A 27,445-nucleotide genomic window follows, 5' to 3' on the forward strand; every position below is an offset into this window, starting at 1 on the left:
AGATGGGATTCATTTAGCCTAACATCAGCAAACTCTAAACTGGGCCCCCAGTCAAGAGAGACACACAGGACTCTGGTCAGGCTTCACCACTACAACCACTAGAGACAGGTTTCCTCACAATGAGATTTGTCCAGTCTTTCTTCAACTGGTGGAAAGTCCCTCTCTCTCTTGGCTGTAGAATGACCAAAAAAGCTTACATTAGGCACCAGCTTTAACATAACAACTAGAGTCTTAATAATTTGCTTTCCTCCTGGACACTGCTCCTGTAGCTTTGGAGAACACATTTTAAAAAATGGTACGGTCTTACCATCTTTCTATGGAAAAAAAATTGGAATGGTCTTACCTTGTCAACCCTCATTGACCCACGTTGTACAGCTTCCCCTTCCCTGTTCTGTAATGCCATTTATTTGGGTAGGCCCACATATTTTTGAAACATTTCCATCTTCCACACTTTGAGGTACTTCTTGCATTAGGAATATCTCAGCCACCACAGCATGGGTGAAAAATAATGATTTCTGAAAGCAGCTTGAAATTTTTACAGTGTAATATAAGTCAAACTGTTAATTTGCTGGCTGCTGAGGCCTTTCACAATGAAGAAGGGAGAGGGCACAATCACCTGATAAATACCTGTGACTGTGATGATATATTAGTAATAAATAAGAGTACAAATAGGCAATATTTGTTATTGAGCTCTTAAGTATATGGGTGGCACAGATTAACAAGGCATGTAAACCTTTTCCCCACTGAGGAGGCAGACACAAGCAGTTGCGACAGTGATTTTCTCTTTTACCTTTATCATTTCCCAGTAGTTTAGTGGAGGGACAAGCCCCTCAGACAACAGATCCAACACAATTTACGCCTCACAGGATCATAGAGGCATAGAATGGTTTGAGTTGGAAGGAAGTCTTGAAGATCATCCAGTTCCAACTTCTTGCAACAGGCAGGGAAAACTTCAACTAGACCAGGTTGCTCAGAGCCCCATCCAGCCTGGCCTTGAACACTTCTAGGGTTGGGGCATCCACAACTTCCCTGGGCACGATCAGGGCAGGTTTTACCTCAGGATTCCCTGAGGCAGCCAAAAGTGTCACTGTCCCCTCTCCCACTGCGCCCACCATGGCTCCCCGCTCTCCGCCCTCACAGGGCGGCTGTGGAGACCCATGTCCCCCACACAGAGGAGGGACACAGAATCACAGAATCGGTCGGGTCGGGAGCGACCTCAGCGGTGAGGCACAGGATTTTGCCCAGACACTTCTGGAATATCTCCGGTAAGGGAGACTCCACACCCTCTCTGGGCAACCTGTTCCAGCGCTCAGTCACTGCACAGGACAGAAATTCTTCCTCACGTTCAGGTGGAACTTCCTGGGCAGTTTCTGCCCTTTCCCTCTTTCCTACTGGGTGGCACTACCGAGCAGAGCCTGATCCATCCTCCGACACCCCCCCTTCAGATATTGATAGACATTGATGAGGTCCCATCTCAGTCACCTCCTCCCGGGGCTGATCAAGCCCATCTCCCTCTTTCCTCACAAGTGAGAGTCTCCAGACCCTTGACGAACTTCGTAGCTCCAACACACAAAGCTCCTCTCCTGGGGCAGCGCAGCCCCTCAGCCCCGACCGCACCGCAGCCGCCTTTCGACAGGGCAGACTCGCTCCCTCACGCCCTACCCCGACCGCCGGGACAAAGGCGGCGGTCCCGCCCGGGCGAGGCGGAGCCGGGCCGGGCTGAGCCACCGCCCGGCCGCTTTATCCGCCCGCCGTGGGTGGCGGCCGGCGCAGTGCGCATGAGTTCGGGGCGGCTGCTCGGCGGAGCCCGTGGCGCTGCTCCGACCACCTGCCTGTCCTCTGCCGGGGCTCGTTCCGCCCTCGGCTGGGAGAGGCGCGGACCCCAAAGCCGGTGAGTGCCGCCCCTCCTCGGGGGGCTCCCCTGGCCCTGCGCCGGCTCCCGTCTGAGGGAGTCCTCGCTGCCCCGGGCTCGTCCCCGCCGGGTCTCGGGTCGCTGGCGTGAGGGGCGAGCTCGCGTCTCTCCGCCTGTTCGGGCTCGCCGCGGGGAGAGGCCGCGGAGCTGCGCGCCCCGGCCAGCCCGCCACGGCAATGGTTCGGCGCTGCTCTTATTACTCACTAATGGATTTTTAATTATTCTTCCCTCCTGTTCCAAGAGCAGCGGAGGCCGGGACGCCGGGTGCTCCGTGCGGGCTCTGGGCGGCGGGCGGGACCGGGGACAGGGACCGGCACAGCCCCGCAGAGCGGCTTTGGGATTGGGTTAGTTTTGGTACACAGGCGGGGAGGAGAAAAACTATGAGCAAACTGCTGCCCTGCCGTGTGCGAGGCTTGGCTTCCCACTACTGAGCTGTTAAGAATTTTTTTTACCCCTGTGGATTTCTTGTTCTTCCCTCGCATAACCTAAAATTTGCTTCTGCTTATCGGTAACTTTAAGAAAATATATTTAAGCAAACGTTTGATACCTGTAAAACTTTGATGTATGCTGTTCCTGCCTGACTAAGGGTGATGAGGAATGCCTGCCTTGTGCCTCCTCTTTGCTTTCTGTCTGCATTTTAGGGTTTCCACTGGAAAAGCTGTTGGTGTAAACAGTAGCAGATTCTAGCTCAGGATGCTTTTTTCCCTTTCCCCCTGTCAGGTGCCTTTTCCGTCTAAGGTGGTAAGCATGAGAAGGCTGGTGCTTCTTAAGATCTTAATCTTAGGTGGTTCGGGTGAGGTTTAGTGCCCGTAAAGAGAAAGCACAGCCTTAAAAACACTCCTGGGATTTTCAGTAATCCAGGATCTCAAGGGCATGTTTCCTGAATAGTTTTTGTTTTAGTGTGGCAGCGAGAGGAGGTTGCTGGAAGTGGAGCTCTCTTGTGCTTGGTCCTGTGCATGGGTGTAGCAAGAGATGATTCCTGTGGTAACAAGCATGCAGATGAAATAGGAAAGAGATAAGACAGCCTCTTCCGAATTTTTCTAAACATTTTCCAAGTATTTTAAGCTGTAACAAGAATCAGAAATGTAACAGTTACTTCCTATCCCCTCCCTTTTTTATGAAAGACTTCTTTCTAAACCCTAATGCATAAGCCTTAGTTTTAAAAGCTTTTGCAATTTCTGGCTTATGCTAATAAAAAGGTATTATTTCAAGACTTTGATACAGATCCTTGACTAATGCAGCATTGTAGATGGCCTTCCTTGTACAGTCACTACTTTAAAAAAATTATGATCGTGGCTTTTCTCCTTCATTTGCAGGAATTACTGTTGTGTAAGGAGGGAGCTGATATTTAAACAATAAAAGGGGAAAAAATATTGCTTGCTTGGGTCTCTAAGAAATGAAGATATTATTTATTTTTCAGAAACAGAATAGATTTTCCCAGCAGTGTCTTTCTTATCAAGGATTTGTTTGGAGTTTTTACTATAGGGAGTGGATGAGTAGAATGAAGCTTTATGACTAGAAGTGCAAGTAATGCCTGGCATTAGAAGGGAGCAGGGAGATTTCTATATTGCATCTGTTTTGTCAGTAGTAAAACTCCTCTCATCCAGTTAGTTATAGCTGCTTTTTCTCTGCATGCCTCTGAGAGAAATATTAACCAAGAATGTTGGCAGACGGATTGCTGGTTGGATATAGTAACTGGAACAACTTAACTCCTGAGCAGTTGACAAGTCTCAGGCTGACTGACCTTCTGAAATACTGGAGCATGAAAATAAATGAGCATATGAATGTGGCTTTCAAAGCCAGCCAGACAGGCTGTTACTGTTACCAAATCCTCCCTCCTCCTTTTTTTTTTTTTTTTAATTAAAAAATAAAAGCAAGTGATTTTAATTTCCAGTATAACTAACTGCTTAAATATATTCTTTTCAATTGGGTGTGTATGGATGATCCCTGTACCAAGTAAAGTCCAGGGCCAAGACTGTACTGCTCTTTTTTTGCCAGTGCTGTTTTCAGTTTTGTTTACCTTGGGCAGGCAGACCTTTATGTACTTACATAGGAATTAAATGTCCGAAATTTGCTAATTTTTAAAGTAAACACCTGTGCTTTGTGCTTCAGATGTCCTCTGCTTTCTTCCCCACACCAGCATAGCAGTCACAAAAAGAAACGTAGGAGAGCAGCCTAAAATCTAGTGGTGAGACTGTGACACAGCTGTACTGGGGCTGGAAGTTGCCTTGCTATCCTAAATGCTGTGTAAAACAGGATTTGGCTCACCATTGCTATGACTGTAGCAGCAGTTACATAATGAAACCCTAAACCCCAGCAATGCTGCACCTGTAACAAGACAGAAGTTGACTAATTACAGAGGCGTCTGTGCCTGAAATTGTTTATGTACACTTCATGGTTCTAAAGTGTTGGCTGTCACAGATAGCACCGCCCTGATGTTAACAGGGGAGACTTAAAAAGAGTAACTTGAAAAGAATGGGACGCTTTCCTTGTTGAAATTTGCATAAGGCAAATTGAAGTCAGAGGAGAGCTCAGCCACCACCTGGATGTGTTTAAAGCCCCATATGGGACTGGAGAGGCAGCTCTGGGTATCACATGTAGCTCTCCACTGAGCAGCTGCTGGTCATCAAATCTCAACTGGAGAGTCCCAGTGAGAGCCTTATCGGTGCCCTTAGGTAAGACCTTAATCTACAGGAAAGTAACTGCTTTTCACTGGCTGTAGTTTTATTTTCAGCTGGGGCAGGAAGCAATGCTGTCACTCTAAACAAGTGGGAAATGTGAGCACTTCAGGGATCTGTGGTGGTTTAATCCACAGTGTTGTGTAGGAGCCTTTGCCACTGGCCTTCATTTTGGGCAACAAGATTCAGCTGATGCTGTTGCTGATGTAGTGAACTGGGAACAGAATTTATTTGCAAGGGAAAAGGAAAAGATGTGTGGGCACATCTTTTCCCATCTTGAGGGTGGACCAATGTGCTTAGCATCATCAAATACTGCCCTGGTATTCCGCTGCCTTAAAAGAAGGAGCATTTCCCAAACACTGCAGAGAGGAGTATGAGGTAGTGATGAGCTGTGCTCTTCTGCTGGCTTGGTTCTATGTAACAAAGTCTCTGAACCATAGGGTCTCAGAACAGTAAAAAGGATGTTCTTGAAAATCTAGAAAGACCAGTTAAGAATAAAGCACAGTATGCAATCCTTGTTTTCTGGTATCATCAGGCTTGGATTAACATGGTCAAAGGTGTGACCTTAGGCATTGTTCCTGAGCAAAACATGATTTGAAGAATTCAATGTAATAATTGAATTATTACTTGGGTGATGAAAATTGGTTGGTTTGCGATTGTTTCCTTTCTTCTTAAGTGGTTGCTACATTTAATTTGAGATCCAATTCATCGAACCATTTAAGCGTGTGAAGTCAGACAGATTTAAGTTTTACTGAATTGGTGCTTTGCCCATCTAGTTCTTTCAAAAATGTATGTACACAGGATTAGTTATTTCACTGTTGGCAGCTCTCACAAATTCTGGTGCGAGTTGTATGAATGACATTCAGTGTGTTTCTTGAGGCTCCAGCTTCCAGATTTAGAGGACTGAGAGAATCTTTGTTTTTAGCTCTAAAACTAACGGATCTTGTAGCTCCCCAGCCTGTAAAGGAAAGTTTGAATTGTCACAAGTGTGCCACAGAAACCAGAAAGTTTAAAACAAAATATTGGGGTTATATACATTGAATTCTGGAAGACTTGCATGGTTCTTGTCACTCTAATTACTTTGATGTAGTTGCATGTCTGCCATGGGCTGCCATGAGAGCCCCCCGAGTTCACATTTGGCTAAACATTGTTCAGTCCTACTTGTCACCTGTTCTGCAAATCAATATTGATGTCCAAGGAAGTGTCTAAAAAATGCTGTTGGTGTGGCTCTCATTTAGTAGACCGTACTGTCCTAGATTCTGTGTCTGTGTATTATTTTTTTTTTTTTTTTTTTTTTTTTTGTTAATGCGTGGCTCTCATTTAGTAGACCTTACTGTCATAGAGTCTGTGTATTATTTTTTTTTTTGTTCTTTTTCTGTTAATGATCAGCATTTCTATTTGTCTGGCCATACTGTGGTGACAGTCCCTCTCTAAACAAGGGCAGGAGTGTTTCCGGGTTACTGAATGTTAAATAGCCATGACTGTTTTAAACACATGGGATTTTTCATGAGCAGATAAAACCTGTGAATCATACTCACTGTTATGGCAAGCTTCTACACCATGATATGGAGAAGAAAAGTCAGAATTTAACCATGTTGGCCAGTTTTGGTTTGCCTTGGTTCCCAAACATCAGTTGTTGTTTGTTGCTACTTCAGTTTTGCTTTGTTTCTTTCTGTAAGAACAGTTTATAAATTTACTGTCTGATTCTGTGGGATTTTTATGTGTTCAGCAAAACCTCATCAGTTTATCCTGTGTATTCCTAGAATTAGTCAACTTGCCTGTGAGGTTTGGCCTCTGTAGGCAGTACTGTTACTTAGTCTATTCTTATACCAGAAAGCTTCAATCTTACTGTATATCACAGAGGAGGGGTTCCCCTAAAGCTCAAGGATTTACTCGGTATTTCACATCCTGAAGGAGGTAAGAAGAATTCAGTTGCTGATAGCCCTGTTCACAAGGAGATGTGTCCACCATAACTAACCATCAGTTAGTTTTGAGGAGTTTGGAACAGCAGTGGCTCAGTGAAGATGTCGTGGGTCAGCTGGTTTTGTTCAGCTCTGGTCTTGTACAGCTGGTTCAGAGGTATGTTGCAGGAGCACTTAATACAAAGAAAAATTCATGAGGTTATTAGACATAAATACCTGACCTGTTTTGGGAAGCCCTGTGGTCTCCTGACCACAGCATGCAGGAATCTGAATGAATTCCTGCTCTCCTTTGCCTTGTTTTACTGCTCTGCTGTCAACTGTCAGAGGCTGATAAAGGTCTCCAGTCTGCTCCTGTACCATCATTTCTATAAAACCCATCCCATGGTAACACTTCTAATGACCACAGAGTGTTTCTAGATGTTTTTTTTCCAGATGCTTAACTCTCCAAACTCAACCACCACCATGGAGTGCAAGGTGACTGACAGTGTGTGCATTGCTGTGTGTGTGCACAGCTGACAGATTAAACCAGCCTTGAAGTTCACTGGCCACTTCTTCTGTTGCAGTTGAATCACTAAGAAAGAGCTGGTTAAGAACAAAGGCAAAGTCTGTGTGATGCTCAGAGTACAACGAGGCTTAGAAATCTATCTTCAGAAATGTTTCATGCAGAGAGTGTTCTAGAAATTGTATGTACAGCGAAAGGGACAGACTGATCTTGTGCCCTTTTAAAAATGCATGATAATTTTCTAAAAATTGTCAACTCACCTTAAGTATATTGTGCAGTTAATGGCCTGGTGCTGTCTGCTGACTTTTGGCTCCTGGCTTAGATAGCAGTTGATTTTTAGCGTTTAAATGTCTTGCACTTTTGTGGGATCGATCTTTTTGCCTATTAAGCTAGTCTTCAAACAGGATTGTTAATAAAAAATTCTTTCAATCTCCTGCTACTATAGAAACAGTCCCTTGTAAATGCTAACTTTGAGCTTCAGTGAAGAAGTAACCTTAGTCAGCAAAACTGTAAAAATATCCTTTTTGAAAGGACAAACCGCACCTTATCTTTGATGGCTACTTAATACATTCTCTCTGAATTATTTACCTCTGTCAAAGCAAAATTAAATCTTTGGAGGTGAAATTCAGTGCTAACTTCAGAATCTTTCAATTTCCTTCTTCTACTCTCTGAAAAATGTGCACGATGTGTGACTTGTATTGTTTTAAATATCTCATGAAAGCTATATCTAGTGTATCCAAGAAGTGAACACTTCAGATGATAGAATCACATCTGCCCTAAGATGCATTTCTGGTTTAATGTCTGGGATCGTCTCTCCAAACAGTACTGTTCCTGTCACACTTCTGTGCTCCTGTGTCATGATCTGATGTTTTTTTTATTATTAATCCCTAATGGTACAGGCACACATCTCTTAAGCAAAGTTAAAAAATACCCAGCTACAATGACTGAACAACAAATCCCATTGTGAGCAACTTTCATATTTAATGCATCTCTGAAGGTCAGGAGGAACAGCTGCCTGTCGTCCTGCTGTTCCTTCTCTCTGAGCAAGGTTACCTCATTTTTGAACCCTGCCTTTTACCTTGGCAATCCTACTGACACAGTGGGGTCTGGAAATTCACTAGATTCTTGACTATTTCTATCTTAAACTTATAAAGTCTTTCCCTTAATAGAGATGGCATAAACAGGATGAAGTGACTTCAGTTAACCATGGTTAGGAGAGAATTTGTCAGTAAAACATGCTGTATGTATTGTAGTGGTGCTGGGCAGCCTCACCTCAGCTCTGGCTGCTCTAGACACTGTACAAAGGTGTAGGAGTTTCTCAAAGCATAAAGAACACAGGAAAGGGGAGAAGAAATAATGTATATGAATGGATTATGATTATATTGACATGTACCTTTGTTGTGGTAAAGATGATGTAAAAGGTAGAAGGGGAAAAAATCTTCCCCCACACCTTTTCTGCAGGCTCACAGACCATTGCACAGCTCCCAAGCTTTTCTGAAATGAGTAAAACTCCCAAAGAAGCCAGAGCTTCTAACACAAAAGCAGGACCAGCGCTGTAATGTTTGATACTGGCTCTTGTGTGGGTGGCTCTCTGAACCAGTTGCACTCACTGCCTTTAGTCATTGTTCAGGAGCTTTGTGAAACATCTGAACTGCAGCTCCAGAATGAGTAATGGGAGCTTGCTGGGAGCTGAGGTATATGTTGTTATTTATAAGTCATGGCTTTAATGTTTATTGCTGCTGAATCTGGGTGTTCCTGCTATCCTGAATGCAGATAGCCTACCATGAACTTAGTCCTGGTTAAACTGAGGTATTGCTGTTGGAGAAAGCAGAACAATACTCTTAAATACTTCTCCCTCAAAATCTGGGCCTCTTGATTTCTTTATTGGTAACATAAATTAATATCTTCTCCTGGTTAGTCTTTAAATGTGGGTCTTATTTGTGATATCTATTGTAATCTGTAATTGTAATTAGATAGCTATTGTAATCTGCAGCAGTGGCCTCTCATAATATAGTCCACAAAATGTTCACAGCTTTGAGTGTAGTTCTGGAAATCTCACAATTGTCTACAGCATCGCTGAGGGACTGAACAAACATGCCATATTCAGTTTATATTGGGGACACCTGGATAAAAATGTGATGCTGCAACTTGAAAGTGCTGAAGAGAAATAACATTTGCCATGTGTTGAATGTCAGTAGAAATACTCACCTCTTGCTGGTCTCTCTTTTCCATCTGAACATCACCTTGACTGTCATAGGATGGAATCTGAAGTCAGTGGGAGTTTTCTATGAATTTCAGAGGTGTCAAGATGCTTTGATAGTCTTGCCTTCTAAAAATTATATCTTTATTTGTGTGTGCTTGTTCAGAGGAGTCAAGATTTTCACTGGTAACGTTAGCTTCCAAAAATTGCATATATTTTCTTGTGTGGATGTGTTTGTGTGTGGCTTTTCAGCACCACAGGTTTTGTTGTAGATGGAGCTGCTGTTGTTCCATGCTTGGGCTGCTGTTTTCCTGTTTAGCTTTCTGCAGCAGCCAAAGGTAGAGCAGCTGCCTCAGTGCTCCTGTGTCTGCCTGTCCTAAGAGTTTGAAAACCAGGACCATGAGCATGCTTCTACCTCTCTGGGCATCACTTAACGCCCATAATCCTGAGGATGCACTGTGTCATTGTTAGCTAAAGTTCTTAATAGGAAAAAAAGGAAGATTGTTCTTTTTGTGTAAAAGTAAGGCTAAATTTGATCATTAGACCTAATGTTCCTAAGAAGGGCTATGAGATGTTTTTGTTGTGGCAACCCAGTGCTCTGGGTTGTGGATGTGCTTCCAAGACTTCCTGGACTGCAGCCTAGCTGCATTGTGTGGGAGCTTTCCCACAGGACACGTTGGTGCTGCGGCACAGGCGAGGCACCTCTGGTAATGTCATAGCCCTCTCCTGGGAGGAGGGATCAGCAGGATGGAATTGTTGCTCAGTATTGGCAGATGTTATCTCACTGCTATGAAACACTAATCAGCTTACCAGAAGGCTCTGGTTTCTCAGCCCTCAGCCCACAGCTGTGGGGAGCAAGGAGAAGTAATCCCATTGAATTGGAAATGCAGGCTTGACTTTGCTTCTCGTGTCACCTCTTGAGCCATAATAAAGGGAGAAGCACTTGGGAAGCAGGAGCATCTCATTTAATTTGTGCAGTGTCAGGGGAATGGTGTCCATTTCCCAGCTGGTTGCATATAACGTGGCACCTCAGAACCAGCTGTTTTGAGGAATGTGTCACTGCTGTCCACGGGTCACAGGCAGGCTGGGTGAGAAGATGGACTGTTAGCAAGCAAGGCAATTTCTCATTGCAAAGGTTGGTTTAATGTATTGCAGTGAGAAATGAGCTAGGTTCTAGGGTTTGCCTACCCCCTGCTCATGCTGTTAGTGCACTAAGATGACTTTTGTGTTTGTGTCCTTGAGAATCAAAAAGTTTTGCCAGAGTGTTTTGGGAGATGATGACAATTCAGAGGTTTTACAGAACTGGGCACTGGGAAAGCTTAAAAAACTGGGGGTTTTTCCTCCAGTGAATATGCTGGTGCATATGTCTGTTTCAGTAAGTGTCTTCCAAATGTACAAGTACTGTTTCTTCATGGCTGAGTGAAATAAAAGCTCTTGAAGCTTTAAAACACAATTTGTAATGCGTTGATGCAAAAATGGCACCAAGTTCTGCTCATGGATTTTTCACCAGAAGCAGGTGGTATAGAGCTGCTTCAGTGGCACGAGTTAACTGCAGCAGTGTTAGGAAATGAATGGGGTTCTGTTTCCCTCATGTGATCCCATAAATAGAATTCTTGTTTAAAACCAAATAAAGGTACTTGAGCTGGGCCAGTTGGTATCTCAGCCAGTGGGATTTTATTACTGTTAATGATGTGCCATAATGGAAAACACAAACTGAATTTGTAGGACATGGATATATGCAGGATCCTTGCTTATAACTGTCCATAGACATCTCATTTGGAAGCACAAGAGATGGGGTGCAGAACCTTTCTATGTTGAATTTTAGTCATCTTTTTGAACAAAACCAGTGTTTTGAAAGATGCCCATAAAGCAGTAGATGTGTTTCAGGACATAAAGATATGCCCTTTATTAACTTGTGTGGGATCTTTTTTTGCCATTTATTTTCCATTCCTTTTCAAGTGTTTTAACCAGCAGAATTAACCCCATACCACATTGTTCTCTGTTTCCAGACATGACTAAAGCGAGCAGCCCCACGTAACACACTGATGGCATTCTGTGCTGCGTCGGGATCAATAGGTCAAGAAGGTGTGATGCCTAGGAATCTCCTGGTGGATTCTCCTGAAATGGCATCCGAGATCTCTCCGGAGCACACTCATGGGAGCATGGAAAGGGCTGGCAGTGTGGAGAACCATGGCAGCCAAGCTAGGTGCAGAAATCTTGCCTTGGTAAGTGTTTAATGAGCCTTGTGCTTAGTGATACAGATTACATTAATAACTCTGTCCATATCACGCGATTTTTGTTTTATTAAGATTGATTTCTGCCATTTCTAATCCTCAGTGGTTGCTGGTGTTGTCTCGGTTGTTAAACTCAAAGGCCAGAAATAACTTCTCAGCTTTGGTATAACAGCTTGTTATTCTGGTCTGATTGTCTCTGAGAGCTTGGAGAGTGCTTCTCTCCAGCCCTTCCTCCCAGAGAACCAGGAATGGCAGTAAGGGCTGCTCTGCCCTTGCTTTCTTAAATAGCTCGTAAAGAAACTTAAGGATAGTGGTGGTTCTACACACTGCTTTTGCTTAATCTCTTTGTTGACACTCTTGAATAAAGGTCTCAGCTTATTCCACCTTAATTAGATGAGTAACAAATATGTCACCATAAACAAAGCTGTGCTCGCATTAGTGAGTATGAGTGTGTGGCCATTTAAATTGTGAGTGAGTAACTGAGGGAGTAGGATGCACTTCTGCGTTCTTCCCAATTAGCAGGGTGAATCAGGCAGTGAACTCAACAGTGCACTTGGTACTGTGGCAGGCTAAGCCTAGAAAGCGCAGGTATGGTTCCTTCCATATTTTTTTGATCATCCCAACTGTTTGAAAAGCATCCATTTTTAATTGAGGAAAGAGCACTCTGGTAAACATGCTTGCCCTAAGTGGAAATCTAAATCTCTATCTTGCCTTAAATACAGAATTAGGTTTTCTGTCTCCTTCCCTCTGCCCTCCCTGATGGTTTCCTTTTAATGTGGTAGTTTTCTGTGAAAGAGTAAGTGGCAAAACCTGTATTTATCTGTATACCTCAGATATACTCATGGTTTTGTGCTACTTTGTGAGTCTTCTCACAAAGTACCTGGAGGCAATTCAAATGCAGGTCCTTTTTCTGTTGCTTCTACTGAAAATACTTACTGTTAATATAACACTGTATCCTTCAGCTTGTGTTGCTAGTTAAAACACAAAACAAGTATGACAAAATTTAGTTACTTAACTGTTTCTGATCTGTTCTAGAAAAAAGTTGTGAAGGGTCAGAGTGGGAGAGATTAAGTACATAATTTGGACTCAGGAAGTTAATGTTGGTTTTTTATGAAAGCTGGTTGAATTTTAGAGAATTATGGTGGAAGTAGTACTTTGCTAGAGAATTACAACTTAATTTTACACAGAATTGCAAGTTAATTTTGTTTATTACTCTACCACTGGTTTCCAGATTAACACAGTAATAGTCAATCATGTTTCCTTCAGTTTTATTCTTAGCTGCAGTAGCAGGCATGAGACTAGACATTTGAAAAAATCAGTATTAAATAACAAAGCTATGTATAAATCAGTCTGTTTGTACAGTCTCATCCCAGGTCTGCTGTGTCAGAAAATGACGTAAATTCCCTTAGTCCAACTAGATCCTGCCATGTGATAACCCATATGATGATGCATCAGCTAGAATTGGAATCCCTTCCTACTCTGTAATGCAGTAATTTATAGATGGAGTAAAAGTTAGCTGCAGGCTTAGGCAATTCCCATCAGAGCTGTGAATTAGCAGTTCACAGAGCCTTTATTTGTCTTGTTTGAGTTTGTGCATGAAGACTGTGAATTGTGTACCAACAAATTTAATTGGGATGCCACAGATCCCCTTCATGATTTTTCTTCCAGCAGTGTAGTAGGTGGCATGTCCAGTAAGGGTGACAACTTGCATGTGTGGAGTAACAGGCTGGACAATATAAACTCTTCAATACAGGCATAATTTCAGTTCTGAATTTGAGAAGGGGTCTGTGTTAAACTGAACATGAAGGAAATTCTGCTTAATTGCTGGAACATGCTGCTAGAGAAATTATCTTCTTGCTTCAGTAGTTTTGTTATAAAACTTTAGAAGATGCAGAAGCTTTGATGGCCTAATGAGAAGAAAGGAGTAGATAACTTTGTGTAGACAAAGAATTTCTATTATACCAGTTCTGAGAAAAGTGGGGAAGTATTTTCAGGCACACTGGACCTTCACTGGACCCTGAAATAGAAGCAAGTAAAGACCTAACTGCCTCTTCATTTATCACTTTCCTGGGTCTGTTCACCTAGAGACATGGCAAGAAAGGTCAGGGTTGGCTTTGATTATTTTGGGTTTTTGTAATGGCATTGCAAAGGAAAGAAGTGTGACAGTGTTTCTTATGACAGGCCTGGGCTGCTCCAGGTTTCTTCCTACTTGATTGTGAAAAAGCAGGTTCTTAAGCTTCTCAGTGTCAAGCTGCATTAGTTACTAAATATAACCTTTGTATTGCATCTGTGGAATTCAAACAAACCCAGGGATGTGATAATAGGGACAAACACTTGGACTGGCTTTAGCCTTTGCTGACTGCTCACAGCTGGTTTGGCTGACTCCTGGCTGGTCCTGCATCCTGTCTGTGCTGGCACTGCTTGCTGGGAACTGGTTGTCAGTTTAGGAATGACCAGGAGATGGACATCAATTTCCATGTGCTAAAAAGGTCTTAAAATTCTGTCTGTGGGATCCTTCCCAGTCATCTGTTGTCACTTCAGTTTGATTTTGCCAGATTTGTCAGTTTCTCTTACCTATAGTGATGCTTCCAGTTATCTTTGACAACTGCAGGCCTCTAAGTCAAATTTATTGTTTTAAATGGAAAGCAAGATGCTGCCTTGATTTTATGAGTATTTTCATAGAAATGATAGATGTTCAGGTCTGGACTTATTCTGCCAAATCTGTCACAGCAGGTTGAGTTGAGATGGGAGAAATGTATACCTTGATATCTTCATCTCACATGAACGTTAGTAACCATAAAAACTGTTATATGTGAGGACTGATTTGCACACATATTTTGGTTTCTTTGTAAAAAAAAAATGTATCCATACATCTGCTTTAGAGAAGTGTATTCTCTCAGTGCATGGAGAATCAGTTGCACTTACCCAAGGGTGAGGGCAAACAAAAACACTCTGTTCTTGGCAATTCTAGCTTCCAAAACCCAGTCTGTAATGACACTGCCAGACATGTGGTATAAGAATTAACTTGCCATGAAATACAGTTGCAGCAATTTAAGGACACTTAATTTGAAGATAAAACTAGGTCTTGGGGATTTTTTTCAAGCAATTTGCCTTGTTCCATTGACTGAATAGGCACAGACCAGCTTCTTAAAGCCAATCCTTCTTTCAGTGCTTGTCTCTGATAATTGGACTGGGTGTCTATTCTCAGCCATGAGTAACTGCTTTAGTTTCTAAGTGTGAATAATGTGCTAGGACAATTGTGCTACCTGTGAAAACCATGGCAGAGGTGCTGGTTGTACCTGAAGTGAGCTGTGCTAATTGGAACTGCACTAATAATAAGCTGTGCCAGTGCCTTGGATCTGTTGCTACAACTTCAGTACTTTACCTTCTGTATCTGAACATGTTTTACTGAGTGATAGCTTTGAGGGATAGTTAGTTCTTGTTATTCTTGGTGGATCACACTGTGTTTTATATTTTATTTTTTGCCTTTGGATCAGACAGATCCTTGGTTAATGCCACAGTTCACCACCACTCTTTTTGGGACAGTGGTGACCTGTAGAATTTGTTCAAGTGACTATTTTATTTGATCACTAATCAAATGGATTAAATTGGGAGAGGCCATGACTCTGAAGAGATTTTGCTTGTTCTGATTGTTATTTCTTCAAACAAGCTTCCTCTCTGGCTCTAACATGACTTCACAGTCAGTCACTGATTATGGTTTGTCACTCCTGGATCCCTTGTACAGTACAGGTGACATTCTGAACGTTGATTACGTAGACATGAAGAGCAACTATGCTGTGAGTAGTCTGAACTGGCTCATTGTTTTGTTTCACACACTCAGCCATTTAACTCAGGGGTGACCTGGTGGTTTTGTAGTTATGGTGTCTCTTGTAGCCTAAAAATTCTTTGTTGTGATCCTTATGCTTTTTTGGATATGTACAGATAATTCAGATGCCACAGACCTGGCATTCTAAGTGCACCATGGTATCTCTTTACCTCAACCTCCCTGAAGAGAATCCACTGGGAATCCAGTCTGGATTTAGGGGTTCTGGAAAAGGACAGATCATGTGTCTGTTAGCCCACTGCCACCTCTTTTCCTCACAATTTGAATGAGTCTTGTGATGCTGAGCTGCACTTCAGGTACATTCAAGGGAAAGTCCTGAAACAGACTCCTTTCATAAAATTAATGTGTTTTTCCCTGTTGATACTGATACTCCACAGGCTTTACTGTACTACAAGGCCTTTCAGCGTGTCCAAGGACTTTGCCAAATAACAATACACAAAATATGAGAAGAATTTTTGACTGTTTGCTTTGTATGGATACGTCTGCCTTGGGGCAGGTGGAAGCCATTCCTTACAGGGTGTGGAGAGCTATGCTATGCTTCATCCACTTTAAGCTGATGTTAGTATGACCTGGAAGCAGTGTGCCTTGGAAAAATAAGAGCCTGACTCCTAGCAAGGAATGATCTTGCTGTGAAATGTGCTAGTGAGAATACAGATCCTGAAGGCAGTTTGGGCTCTGTGCACAAACTGTATCATTGTGCTTCAAAGTAGGATCTGGTAGATAGAGACTATTCCAGCAGGTGGGCAAATCTGCTTTTTAAACCATGCTGATAGACATTCCTAGACTTCCAGAGTGTTTTCTTCATATATTTGACTACTTTTCACTGAATACTTGCATTAAAGTTTCTGTAATGTGAAAGTTAACTTCTACTTGTCTCACCTTCAGTGAATGTAAAGAAGATTTTTTGCAATTATATGGGTGGTCAACTTTTTGTATCTTAAAATACACACAGAGATACAGGGCTGCTTCTGCCCCAGCACCCATTCATTCTCCCCTGTTTTAAATGTAACATGCTCCATTATTTGAGCCTTCCTGTGCAGCTAAGCTCACAGCACTCCGTGCTTTGTGCTGGACCCTGTCCAGCTTGGCTGCATCCTTTCCAAAGTTCAGCAACTGAATCTGAACTCTGTGTTCCAAATGAGGATGTGCTGTCATGTCATCACCCTGGTTAATATATCCCAGAATGAGAGCTGCATCCCTGAACAGCAGATTTTTTCCCTCTTTATGGCACTTAAACTGACAGAATCACAGATTGCACAGGTACCTTGCAGTAACTTCATCTCAGCATCATTTTTTTGTTCACCTGTGTGTTTAGTTTTGGGGGCTGTGTCATAAGGGTTTCAAATCAAGGTATGTGACATCTTGTGCTTGCGCCTATTGGTCAAGTCAATAACCCTCTCATGAGAAATGAGCTTGGTGTGACTAATAAAAATTTAGTGGCTTTTGCCTGAAGTGTCTCCCTGTTTTTCTCAATGTTGTTCTAACAATTTCTTGTTCCCTTTAATTTCTATAGGCTGATCAGCCTAATTTTGTTTATCGAAGAGATGTCTTCAGAGTTTAAGTAGATATTCCGCTTGCTTTCTTTAAAAGTAGGTTAGGAGTAATTTAGTCAGTTTATGACTTTAGCTCATCTAGTTTATCTTTTAAGTACTTGTAGATAATTTGTTTCCTCACTTAGGACCTATTGATTATATGCTTTGCTACCTCTTATGAAGCACATGGTACAATTATGCTTGTAAACTGAAGAAAACAAGACTCAATATTATAGTCTTCTTCACCAAATGAAATGGTATTATCAAAACCATCAGATAGTGGGTTGTAGAGGAAGCACTTTTTGACACAGCACACAATTACACTCTGGAACTCCCTGCCACAGAATGCTGTGCATGCCAGTCATTTCCATGGCTCAAACAATAAGACAAATTCATGCTAGAAAAGCTCATTAAGGGCTATTAAATACACAGATGCCAATGCATCTGGGAAATCTTTAAGCCATGTGTTGCTGGAAACTGGAAGGATTTAGGGAAGGAAAAAAATATACCAGTCCAATATACAGCAACACCTCCCACAACCTCTCTTACTCCTGTGTGTTCATAGCTGCTGAAGGCTACTGAGCTAAATGGGCTTTTTGGTCTGATCCTGTGTAGTAGCTCATGTTCTTAGCTGTAATTCACATACTGCCAGCTTCAGTAACACAGCAGTACAATCCATTCCATTTCCCTTTCCTGTAAATCCAGTCACAGGTACTTGACTTTTTCTGTGCTAAAGCTTTTATGTGTGTTCTGATACAGTTCCTGCACGCAGGGCTTTCCTTTTCACCCCTTCTAACAAGCAGAACTGCCTTGTTACTAACAGACTGTGGCCCAAGTGCTGCTACACTGGCCTTTGTACTACACCTTAGAATAGTTTGCTCCCTTCGTGGTTCTTTTGAGAAGCACCCACTCACTTCTTTCTCATGGAATTGCACCTATTAATTTTTCAGTGCTGTCAAGTGATTGATAAATCAGTTGAATCTGGCATTCTTCTGGTATTTTGCTAATTGAGGTTTGGTTTCTTAGCAGGTTTTAGAAGATTTTTTTAAGCACTGCAGATGTCTTGGGATTTCCTGTGGTGTTCTGTTTCTGTCAAAGCTGTGCTGGTCTTAGGAGTTTTAGATCTGGATGTGATGTTCAGAATTTCTACAGATGTGTATGAAAAATTGTGGGCCTCTGGATATTAAGTCATTGTATTGAACAGGCAGGAAAGGATTGAATGAATCTTTTCTATGAAATAGATTCTATTCTTCTTTTCTTTCTGTTATTTCTTTATTTTTCCTCTTTTATACCAAACAGTGTCATAACAGACTCTTTCCTGTTTGGCATAAGCAGGAAATGTTTGGCTGCACAGAGATCTAAAATATTAATGCCAGCTGAGCATACTCAGCTATTTCAGTTGTTTTCATCCCAAATTTCTTCTATCTGAGCAGTCTTTTTAATCTTCCCAATTTAATGTAATTTTAAGCTGAAGGACAATATTCAAGTTTCAAATTCAGGCTGTCTTTTGACAGTAGTTTTGAAGTTTGTAGTGTTAGGTGTATGTGAGATTTAATTTAGGGAGGTGTGTTTGTGTATGAAGAGTAGGGAGTAGATGGAAACTATGAGGTGAATAACTCAAGTAGCTGAAAAGACTTTTCTTTGACTATTAAAAAACACAGATTCATCAAGAAAAAAGGAGGCCTGGAAAACCAGCCTGGAAAGAACATTAACTGTTCCAGTACTTGGAATATATGGAAAATGAACTAATTGCAAGAAGACTTGGTAGCCTTAGTTGAAACTGGCACCTTTAAGTTACAAAAATTCCTCCCATCTTTCTGAAGGCTTTGCTATAATACAAGTAATAGAGGTGGGAATAAAGCAAGTCACTGCTTGCTTTACATCTCTGAGCTCCTTTGGTTTGACCAGCCTGAGTAGGTTTTTCTTTCCACTGTGATTGTGTGTCTAAAATGGGATTGTTTCCTTGGCTGGCAAACTGAAACATATCTGGCCTGGGGGAGTTTCTATCCAGACTGGATGCCTTGCATCTCAGTACAGTGCCCTGACCTAACACTGCCTATTCTCCAGAGCTGTTGGTTTTGGTTTTGTTGTTTGGTTGGTTTTTTTTTTCTGATGAAATGTGATATTGATCATCTTGAAGGGAGACTGCATGAGGAAACAGATCAAAGTACTAACAGAGATGAAGTTGGCCTTTCACATCTTGGTATGCTATTTATTACAAATGTGTTTGCAAAGGGATGGTTACTCAATTTAGATCCTTTACCTAAAGGGACACAGCAAGATCCATGAGAGATGGTTAAATCAGGCAAGGCTGTCCTCCACATCTTACCTGTAATGGAAAAATGTTCAGTCTTGCAGCACAGAAAAGGATGCAAGGAAGTGCTTTTGGAAGTCTTTGCTTCCTTGCTTTATTCTTTGCTCAGCTCTTGATCAAACAAGTTAAGCTAATGTGGGAGCAGTTTTTTTAGGTGGACACAGTAATTCCTCTACCACACTCTGGATCTGTTGTCACTATGGACATCTTAAACACAACCCCTTCTTCTTTTCCTTTGCCTGTGTAAGTCTGGCTCTGGCAATGAGCTCACCCTCAACAAAAGGCTCTTGGACTCCTGTTCAGCTCCAGCTCAGGGCTACCCAACAAGGGCTCCTTTCCTGTCATTCTCTCGCCTACTAGACATAGCAGCCCTATGAGTATTTGGGTGGGGAAGGAAGGAGATTGCAACATCCATTAAGGAAAAAAACCACACACAAAAAAAAAACTGAAAAAACAAAAAAGGAAGGCTTGTCTGTCTCTTGCTTTTCAAGTGCAGCTGTAAAACTTTCCTTGGCCTTTGAAAGCTGACATGTGCTGGGTGCGAGCTGTGGACTACGTCAGCCTTTGAAGTTCATCTTTTAAACCGGCACTGTCAAATGGCATCCAAATTTTAGCTTTTGTAGCAGTTTTGCTGCAAGCTGGAATAAGTTACTTATTCTGACAGTACACTGTGGATAGTAAGACTAAGTTAGAAATAACCATACCTCTGTACGTCTTTCCCTCCTACCAAATGTTCTATTGGCCACACAGGCTAAGAGCTTCAAACCATTTATTTTCTCATCTGTAATACTCTGAGTGCTTGGAGATCAACTGCCACTGGGTACAATGCAGCACATTGTATTTCTTAATCTATAGGAATTATTTTGCTACAGAGCTATGTCATTCTTATTTTTAGTGCTGAGAATGGGGATAAAAGCTTTGTTTGTGCAAGGAGTTAACAGGTAGAGCTGCACACAGGTTTTTTTTAGTCTGAACTAATGTAAGATGATCTGAACAGGCACGGTGAGTTTGAAGCAAGTTGTGCTGCCCTAGCAAGAACGTGCTACCTCTTGAATATTTGTACTGCATACTTTTATGTATTTACCTAAATTCTCCCAGCCCTCCACTGAGAAGTAGCCTTTTTACCCTGTCTGCACGTGCAATGAGGTGTCCTTGGTGCTTCTCATTGAGTTACTGACAGCAAAGTTTCCAGTATATGCTTGGCAGGAGAGAAATTCAATCCAGAAAAGGGAAAACCTCACTTGCTTTTCAACAATATATACTTGCATTCCAGAACTTACACAGGTCTCTTGGGAAATGTCTTTCCTGTATCCATTGTCTTAATGCAGTGCCTTTCTTAATCATTCTTTGTCATCTCCAAGCTTCTGGAAAAGTGAGTGTTTCCCAGGGTGGAGGGAAAAGAGTTAGAGCATTGCTGCCCAGCTTCGCATAGTGATAATGTGTTAATCAAGTTAATTAAGAGCAGTGACTCAGAGAAAATGAACTGGATAATTCAAGTGATTATTTATCAGTTCTGTGGTCTACAGGATTATTTCCTGCTGAAGAAAATAGCCTAAGGCACTATACTGCTAGGGAGCAGGTCTTCATATTTGTTCTTGGATTTTCCTTCCTGTAACTCAAAGGTAAAATCTTTAGAAACCCTCTCCCTCCTTACTATTACCTCTTTGTAATCTCTTACGTACCTCTGGATAGTTTATAGTTTGTAGTGGCAGAAACACTTCTCAGCTCCAGCATTGCTTCTAGGAGTCAAGTCACCCTTTGGACTTGAGCAAAAAAGGGATTCAGCCCATTTCTGAGTGCACCCTTTCCCTCTCATGTTGTTCCCCAAGCCTTGTCCCTGAATCTGACACAGAACACAGTTTGCCCCAGTTTGGAATCAGAAGAAGCTATGCTAACCCCTGCAAAGGCACAGGTGTGTGTAGGGCTTTTTATTTTGACTCTTTTTTTTTTTTTTTTTTTTTTTTGTTAGTAGCTCTTATAATCTTTTAGTAATTTTCTCTGTACAACTCCAATGAAGACTTCTTTGCTAAACTAAAGGATGTACTACCAGTTGCTGCTGTTTTGGTTTTTAACCTTTTTTTGTCCTCTAACATTGTAATGTCTAAATGTCTCTTTGGGAAGGTGTCAATCTTTGTTTTTTCCTTTTTTTCCCCATAGGATGATGAAAGTTTGAAATACTTAACTCACGAAGAACAGGATGTTCTCATGTTCTTTGAGGAAACCATAGATGCCTTAGAAGATGACTTGGAGGAGATGGCCCTACGTGACAGTGGCATCCACTGTCAGTCCCCAAGGTCAACAGAAGAAAATGTGTCCAGTCATTCAGAGACTGAAGATATCATTGACTTAGTGCAGTCAACACCTGAGAGCAGTGACCATGAAGGCCCTTCCAGCAGAGATACAGAACCAGGTAGTTGGGTTTCTTGCAAGTGTGGGTTTTCCCTTTGAATCCAGCCCTGACCTACTCCAGTTCCCTGTAGAAAGTGCTTAAGAAATTCTGTACTGTCCTTACTATCTCAAGATAAATTTGTTACTCATCAGGAGCTCCAAAGACTGTGATTTTAATTTGCTTGGGGTTTTTGAAATTCTTGCTGCTACTGTAACATTTTTTTCTAATTTTTCCTTTTCCCTCACGGGGGTCATGCATCTGATGAAGTTGTTGGTTTGCTGTCTCAGTCCTCTGCCTGAAGACTGAGCTGTCACTGTTGTGCACAGTCACTGCAACAAAGCAGACTGCGTTCACCAACCTGTTCATGCTCTGCTCTTCTCCAAGACTTTTTAAGATTTTTTTCAGGAGTTTTGAGATAGCAGATTGTTTTCAGTGTTACTCTGTGTGGGACTGATCCTTTCAGTGAGTTTGTGACAAGATAGCATATGGCATGTTGGTTTTGTCACCCCGTAGAGTGCGTTCTCTCTGTGTTTGGACAATGAATCTACCAGCTAGTACACACAGTGGGACGTAATGTGTCCTCTCCTGGCTGTTTTAATAAAAAATAAGAACTGCAAAACTCTTATGAAAGAGCAGCCATTGAAGCACAGTGAAGCAACATGCAGACTGTGAGTGAAAGGCAGAGAGAAGGCTGTGATAGTGACACATGGTAAACGTGCTGATTTGAGCTATAGCAGTGCCTAAGAGATGCCATTGCTGGGACTTCACTTACAGTTTCTTCTGGCTACTTGGGTTGAGGTTGAGTTAGAAAGGTAGGGAGAGGACAGAAATGCTGCTAAAAGAAGCATTTCAGCTTGCATTCTCCTCTGTGTGAAGAGTTAATGACATCTCTGCTGCTTTGCCTTTCAGTGTTGGACGCCCCTCGGAGAGCCGAGAGCCCTCAGCCAGCTGCACCTGCTGAGCTTCCCCCACACCCCCCTGCACCACCACCAACGGTGTCCGAGACTCCTCCTCTTCCCCCTCCACCCCCTCCTCCAGTGCAGCATCCAAAGTTGCTCCGTTCTGTCCCCACTCCTCTCATCATGGCCCAGAAGATCTGTGAGCAGCAGGTGGAGAGCCGGGCGCGATTTCCCGGCGCCCTCAAGGAAGGGAATTCCGACAGGAAGAAAGCCCCGGTAGCCAACGGTGATTATTCCACAGCACCCAAGCACCCTCCTGCCCCCGCCCCCAAACTCCACCGGTTCCCAAGCAACATCAACATAACAAATGTCAGTGGCAAGGAATTCAGCGAGACCATTTCCAAAGCAGCGGTTAATGTCCAGGAGCGGCGGGCTCAGGTGCTGGCCAACATCAATGGGGGAGCTCTTCTGGCAGCTGAATTGGAGGAGAAGCTGCACAAAAACGATTTCTTGTCACGAAACAGAAGTTCCTCCTTACGGGATCTCTCCTCTGAGCAAACACGCTATGAAGCCCTGACAAAACTCGGCCTAGTTAAGGGAAAGCCAGCGCAGGACCAAGTGGACCATGCCCCAAGCACTCAGCAGCCTGATGTGCAGCCCAAACAGTCAGAGGCTGTTACCAATGGATATCAAAACATCCATGAGATTTTAAAAAGTGAGCCCAGCCCTTTCCTTCCTATGGGCAAAACTGTAACAATCAGACCAGAGGTGGCTCTTGCCACTAACAAAGTCAGCAGCCCACAGCAGAATGCAGAAAAAAGTTGCAATGATTATAAACAACCTGGTGTAAGCCTGGACATGAGGAGGAGATCGGGTTCGCTGCCTAGACCTTCAGGGTTTCGATCCCAAGGGATAACGGTGAAGTTTTCCGGCCGTGGCTCAACTGAAGAAGCCAGGAGAGAGGCACTCCGGAAACTGGGACTGCTGAAAGAGACTGCCTAACTTGGATGGGAATGTTGTGGCAGTAGGGGGAAAGTCATAGCATGGCTTTGTGCTGGAACACTCCCAAGAGGATTGGGATCAAGTGGATTGGAAGACAAAAGGGAAAGTTCTCTGCTTCAGGCAAGCCAGGAAGGTATTAGACACTGTGGAATGGCCACTTGTGTTTATCCCAGAAGGACTGGCACCACGTAGGGTCATGTACAGCAGTGGGGTTTGGCTCTCCTTCCTACAGAGATACTTATCTGTTGCTCTTTGTGACTAAGAGGAATTTTATTTAATTAATGCTGGACTGCAGCAGGCAGCGTCTCGTTAATGAAGTGTACAGTGCAGTATTGTTGTACATAGCAAACTAAATGGCAAATCTTGCTTTTGCTCTTTCTGAAGCCAAAACAAAGAGCTCCGTCTGTCCTGCCCACATGTCTGTCTGTCTGTCCATGGGAGCTCGAGATAATGTCACAGCTGAAATTTCTGACAGTGTGACACCCTTCTGTGACTTTTTGTTATCTGTGTTGTCTGGCTTGGCTTCTTTCCCTGCCAGTAGTGGAGTCTTCTGCTCCCTCACTCTCCCCTTGACTCAAAACTGTGCACAGGATGGCTTCTGCTTCGACCTTCTCTTGGGCAGAGCAGCCCAAGGTTTGAACGGGTGACTGCCTGACTGTGCTGCTGCACCTGGAGCCTGCCCTCCCCTCCCAGCCACCTGCTTCCCCGCCACGCCTGAGCGGCCACGTGTCCCGGGAAAGGCACCGGGAGAGCCTCAAGGATATGCACCAGATTTCGCACTGACAGCCAAAGAGTCTCCTGACAATCTGTGACCCCAGCTGCTCTGTCCCAGGGAGCACCTCACAGCAGAGAAGCCATAGGAACAAGTTAGCTTTGTACCAAAAGCGAGACCTGCATGTTAAAAGTCTTCTCTTTTATGTTGGGGTTCCTGGGAAGGAGCTGCTACTTTTTGAACAGTAGCTGTACTACACAAATTATAAGTTCTGTTACTTCTAAAACTGTCATTTGGTTTTCCTGTAGTTTGACAGCCCTAAAAATCCCCTGTTCACAGCCTTGTTTGATTCTGCCCTGCCAATGCATAACAGAAGTTACAGCCAAAATTCTTGCAGGCTATGTGGAGTTTCAGGAGAGTTGCACCTTCCCTGAATGGTCCAGGTTGGTGGTATTTTACCTTTGTTCAATAGACAAGCTGGTAAAGATGGTCCCAAAATATATTTGTGTGTTAGCGTGTTTTTGGGTTTTTTAATATGGCAAAGCTGCCCTTCCACATTGAAACTCCTTCTCTTTTTGTATTACCTGAAAACATCAAGAATAGCCACTTTAAAATCAAATGCCAAACTCTCCATTTTTTTGTTGTTATTCCTTCACATTTGATTTCTCAGTGTTTTGGATTTTTTTCTAAAGGGAAAAACTGACTTACTCTCTGCACTTTCTGAAGCCTCGACCAAGGCACTCCTTCTCCAGAGTAGCTGAGCAATAAACCTTGGAGAAGAGGAGGGCTGGCTGCAGCAGAAACTGACACACCCTTTGGCGAGGAGCTCTGACATAACTGTGATAAACAAGTTTGTAGCTCTTGTGATAAAGTATTTCAAACTTGCTGAGCTGTACTTGTAAACGAAGCTGTTGTGAAGGAAAAACCTTTGTGTCATTCTCAACCTGCCTCATAAGTTAAGGGGTTTTTTTTGTTGTTGTTGTTTTGGTTTTTTTTTTTTTTGGTTGGGTTTTTTTAAAATTATCTGCTTGCTGCTTAAATTTTTAATTGTGTTGTTACGGTATCTGGCTGTTTCTGTTATGTAGTTATTCTTTTCAGCATTTTCACTGGGTAAGTGATCATGTTCCTCATTGTGACAGGCTTGCTATACATAAGCAATCAGTAATTAAAATATGTGGCCGTTCCTGGGCTGGCAGAGCACTTGGGCATGCATAATCAAACATGAGAGGTGCTGCTGAAGCAAAAAAGGCTGCTTGTATGCTGCAAGTAAAGCACAGGCTTGTTCTGCTGGGCTCTGAGTCTGCAGTCCTAAATCAGAAAGACTAGGGAGCACAGAAAATACACCCAAGCACGTGCTGCAGTGCAGGCTGCAATGGAGGCTGACATGTGGATAATGCATAGTAATTTATTAACATAACCTGATAAGTAAATTTAAATGTTTCATGGCCTTTGTGCTTTCAAATCCTGGTAAAGCAAATTCTTCATTATGAATGTGAAGTGCGTACAAAGCAATCTCCACATCTAATCATTTCTTGCCAGCTCTTCTTTGAGTTGTTTACAGCTGAGAGTCCTTGCTAAGCAAACGGGGGGGAAAGAACCCTGACACTGTTTCATTGAAATTCAGTCTAGTTCAATAACTCTGTAATGTCACCCCACTTAAGAATACTCCAGATATTTAATATCTAAAGTTGCTGTATGCTGAATTAGCTGGATCATGTTCTCTCATCCTTTGTGCAGGGCTGTGTCCTCAACTGGTGGGAAGTGAGAGTTAGATCTTCATTAGCTAAAGCAGTTTCTGCCCAGGGAGGACTTGGAACGAGGTATTCATTGTGGCCCTTCATCATAGCAGATAAATTCTTCTCTGTGCCTAAAACTGTAGTGAGTAAAGCCATGTACTAAATGAAGTCTAGCTGCTAATAACCTGTATATAAATTTAGCTCTATTTTGTGTATCTTGTTTTGTGTGTATATGTTGCTGTAATTTTACTTTCTTTCCCTTTGTGCTAGAGGTAACTGTCTTGCACAAATCTGATAAATCATCTATTAAACTAGAATAAACCCAATGAAATGATGGCTGATGGGAGGTGCCATTGTGTTCTTTGCCACCCAGTAGCATGACTCTTCCTTGGAGGAGGGAGGTGACTTTTTCTTAATGGCTAATACTGATTTAATAACCTTTTATTTTGCAACTGTGGATGTGTGTGAGCCAGAGCCCAACCCTGTCATGGCAGGTGCTGGAGGAGGGACAAAAAAAAAGGCTATGTCTGACAAGGGATGTGCATTCTCACTGCTGGGCTTCAGCAGCTGTGATCAGAGTCCTTGCCAGAATGAAGTTCATCCTGAGCAGTGTTTGAATTAGACAAAAGCCTCTCTCTCACAATGTTTTGCATTATTAAAATGACCTTTCCAAGAGAAAAATTTTACATGTGAAAGAAGAATAACATCTTTGTTTCCAAGGCTGTTACCATAAGTGAGTGTGGTCCTGCTGAGTGTGGAAGTCTTCCTTGTTGCACAGGTCAAAGTTCCCTGTCAGAGAACATTCCTACCCATCCCTTCGACATCTGTTTGCTGCTTTTCTGTCTTTTGAAGGAGGATTTCTATGTAAGTATTCAGGTGTTGTTGAGCCACCTCAACAACACCTCAACATTCATATGTCATAAAAGAGAGACTAGAAATCACTCTAGAAAAAAGAAATACTTCCCATTTGCTTGATCTACTTTTTTTATCCCTGAGGCTGGTTGTGGTGGTAGCCGAAAAGCAGCAGCAGGTGCAGCAGCCTTGTCTCCAAGCTCTCCAGGGCTGCCTCAGGGCTCAGTTACATGTCTAAGCCTTGGCAGGCCAGGTGGCCTTTTGTAATTGTGTCCAGCTCCAGCCCGGAGCCAGAGGCAGAGAATTTAACTTGGCCAGATCTGTAATGAAACTTAGAGGAGGTTCCAGTGCCTCACCCGTGCTGGAGGTGAAGCCTCACAGCTGCCCCAGCACCTGCAGCCTTTCAAGTGGCTGCAGCTTGGGGAAGAAGCTTTTGATGTTTTGACTCCTGTTTCATACACACACATATGGAATTTAGTTTCTCCCTTTAGAACAGACAGCTTCAGAAAGTGTTATCCATAGAGGGATCAGGGGAGGCAGGAGGCTGAAGGGAGGTGATGGTTTTAACCCAGCTGCTTGGGCAGGTTTTCAGTCTTGTTTGTGCCTCAGCACAGAGTAACTTAGAGCTCTGCTGAACAAGCTCAGAGTGTTGTGTAGCTGAACCCACCAAAGGAAAAATCACAGCCCTTCCTTAGCTGGCTACTCACTGTCCTTCCT

At 42.8% G+C, this 27,445-nt stretch overlaps 1 protein-coding gene across 1 annotated transcript; it reads left to right on the top strand.

The window, feature by feature from the left end:
* The first annotated feature begins 1,744 nt into the window (after window positions 1-1,744).
* PROSER2 (proline and serine rich 2) lies at window positions 1,745-26,210 on the top strand. The gene is made up of 4 exons (XM_041483721.1): window positions 1,745-1,891; window positions 11,224-11,439; window positions 21,296-21,548; window positions 22,437-26,210. The coding sequence occupies exons 2-4, from the start codon at window positions 11,260-11,262 to the stop codon at window positions 23,426-23,428; spliced, it is 1,425 nt and encodes a 474-aa protein (XP_041339655.1). The 5' UTR covers window positions 1,745-1,891; window positions 11,224-11,259; the 3' UTR covers window positions 23,429-26,210.
* Window positions 26,211-27,445: the final 1,235 nt, after the last annotated feature.

The sequence above is a fragment of the Pyrgilauda ruficollis genome, unplaced genomic scaffold (genome assembly GCF_017590135.1).
Source record: "Pyrgilauda ruficollis isolate IOZ18807 unplaced genomic scaffold, ASM1759013v1 scaffold61, whole genome shotgun sequence".
In the NCBI taxonomy this organism is placed as follows: domain Eukaryota; kingdom Metazoa; phylum Chordata; class Aves; order Passeriformes; family Passeridae; genus Pyrgilauda; species Pyrgilauda ruficollis.

Coding starts and splice junctions, on each gene's coding strand:
- PROSER2 (XM_041483721.1), top strand. CDS start 11,260: ATGGCATTCTGTGCTGCGTCGGGATCAATAGGTCAAGAAGGTGTGATG. Junction 11,440..21,295: donor GGTGCAGAAATCTTGCCTTG/GTAAGTGTTTAA, acceptor TTTTCCCCATAG/GATGATGAAAGTTTGAAATA. Junction 21,549..22,436: donor CAGCAGAGATACAGAACCAG/GTAGTTGGGTTT, acceptor TTTGCCTTTCAG/TGTTGGACGCCCCTCGGAGA.